The sequence below is a fragment of the Notothenia rossii genome, assembly GCF_949606895.1.
Source record: "Notothenia rossii genome assembly, chromosome: 12".
NCBI lineage: Eukaryota > Metazoa > Chordata > Actinopteri > Perciformes > Nototheniidae > Notothenia > Notothenia rossii.
This window is the reverse complement of record NC_136911.1, coordinates 12730302-12732412: the sequence shown is the minus strand read 5'-3', so window position 1 is coordinate 12732412 and position 2111 is coordinate 12730302. Positions and strand designations below refer to the sequence as shown.

At 38.1% G+C, this 2111-nt stretch overlaps 1 protein-coding gene across 1 annotated transcript; it reads right to left on the bottom strand.

Annotated features, from left to right (window-relative positions):
* Positions 1-487: 487 nt before the first annotated feature.
* On the bottom strand, positions 488-1820 carry LOC307026444 (uncharacterized protein; the record flags this gene model as incomplete). Its single annotated transcript, XM_079661831.1, has 4 exons — positions 1666-1820; positions 1357-1548; positions 959-1111; positions 488-687 (listed from the first exon to the last, which is right to left on the bottom strand). Exons 2-4 carry the CDS (start codon positions 1391-1393, stop codon positions 488-490), a joined length of 390 nt encoding a protein of 129 aa, XP_079517957.1. The 5' UTR covers positions 1394-1548; positions 1666-1820.
* Positions 1821-2111: the final 291 nt, after the last annotated feature.

The following is a 2111-nucleotide window of genomic DNA, read 5'->3' as shown; positions in this document are numbered from 1 at the left end:
TCACTGAAATAGCCTCAAAATCACAAAGAATGTATCTTTCAGTAACTTTTTAGAGAATTAAGCATAAATCTGTTAAATGTTCAAAACAGCCTTGTTTCACTGAAATAGCCTCAAAATCACAAAGAATGTAGAAGTGTTCAGCTTTTTTCCACAAGAATTTATCTTTCAGTAACCTTTTGAGAGAATTAAGCATAAATCTGTCAAATGTTCAAAACGGCCTTGTTTCACTGAAATAGCCTCAAAATCACAAAGAATGTATCTTTCAGTAACGTTTTGAGAGAATTAAGCATAAATCTGTCAAATGCTCAAAACGGCCTTGTTTCACTGAAATAGCCTCAAAATCACAAAGAATGTATCTTTCAGTAACTTTTTGAGAGAATTAAGCATAAATCTGTCAAATGTTCAAAACGGCCTTGTTTCACAGCAACATGTCTAGGTTGAGGCTAAATCAACAAAGACACTGTACATTAATTCATAAGTAAATTACCTAAATGATGTTTCCTTCTTCATCTTCACTGGTGTCTGGACTGCTTAGGCCACTTTGACTTTCCTCTTCATGTTGAAGGAAACAAGCATCAGGACCGAAAGCAGTCTTGTACTGCTGCAGTACCACCTGCAACCTCTCCAACGCCTCAGCATGCTTCCTTCTTAGGGTGCACCCAAGTCCTCCATTCCCCTTGTCTACATCTGAAAATACACAAAATATTGTTATATGGACATACTATAAAGTAAGATTGCTTCACGAGGCCAGAGCACTTCAATGGAGTATATTCTCTCCCATGTACATATAAAGATGATTGTCACTGTCAAGGGACTTCATTATGTAAAATGGCCGGGTCGAATGGGCAAAGGCCATTATACTCCATCCAATTTCTGTGACCAAGAATGATTTGGGCTGACTTTTTTTCCTTTAAAACTCATACTTTACAAGGCAGGTTAAGTTTTGCTTTCAACTTACCTTCCTCATCCACCTTATTTTTTAGAGCAACTGCCATGTTCTGCAACCATGTGCAATGCTGCGCCATCTCCCACAATAGGATGCCTTTCTCCTCTTGCAGTCTCCGTGTAAGCATGACTTGATCAAGTATCTTTTTCTTGGCTGTAAAGTTAGCTAAAATCCAATCACAGTTATGTATATACATGAATCACATTTTCATTATAGCATAACAATATGTTTAAAACTCCAAACATGTACTTTCAAAATAATCAAATGTATACACAATAAGAAAACTTAAGATATACCCTTAAACTAAATGAACTTTCTAACACTCTACATGATATGTGCATAACTCAGCAAGGTATACCTTCATATAACAGAACTTCAAATGAATTATTATGAAATATCTGAAAACTGACCCATGCCATGAACTTCCCACGGCCACAGCGCGGACATGATGCTCCCTCCAGAGAGGGAATGCTCCACCGCAGCAACATCTATGCCTCTGGCAGAGTCGTGTACCAGCTGGTTGTACTTCAGTACCTCCTGATTAAGGCGCTTTTTGTCGTCTGCAAGCTTCCTTCGAAGTCGATGGTGGAGCTTGCTGCTGTCTGAAAAAGAAATGAAGTAGTGGGATAGGGATATGTGACAAACTATATTTGCAAGTGCAAAAAATATATATAATTCAGTAGGTTGAATCTGCAACCTAAAACATTATATTGTTATACCATTTTGTCGGTAAAGGGATTGCTTCCGCTGCCTCACACTTAGGTAAAGCCCCTCAATGCTTTGCTGCAGTGCTGTTTGAAGGATGTCTTCAGAAGTACCCAATGTTTCTGATGTTCCTGTAGAAATAATATTGGCAGTAAAATGTACTGTTACACAACACGTAACGGTTTTGAGAAACAAAGTTGCGCAACATATTTAACACCTTTTAGGTAATATACATGTTGTGCATGGAACATAGTCAAGTTAGCTACCTAGCTAGTAGCGACGAGTAGCGAGCACGTTAGTTCGCATTACATTACTTAGCCTTGTCATTTTTAGTAGCCTTACCATGAAGTTATTATTTTATTACATGAAGTACACCAAAATGTTAAACAGTAAGAGTAGTCATCATGGTAAGTATTTCGTGAAACATTTGAAGAGTAGCCTACTGCGCCCTCCACCGGGT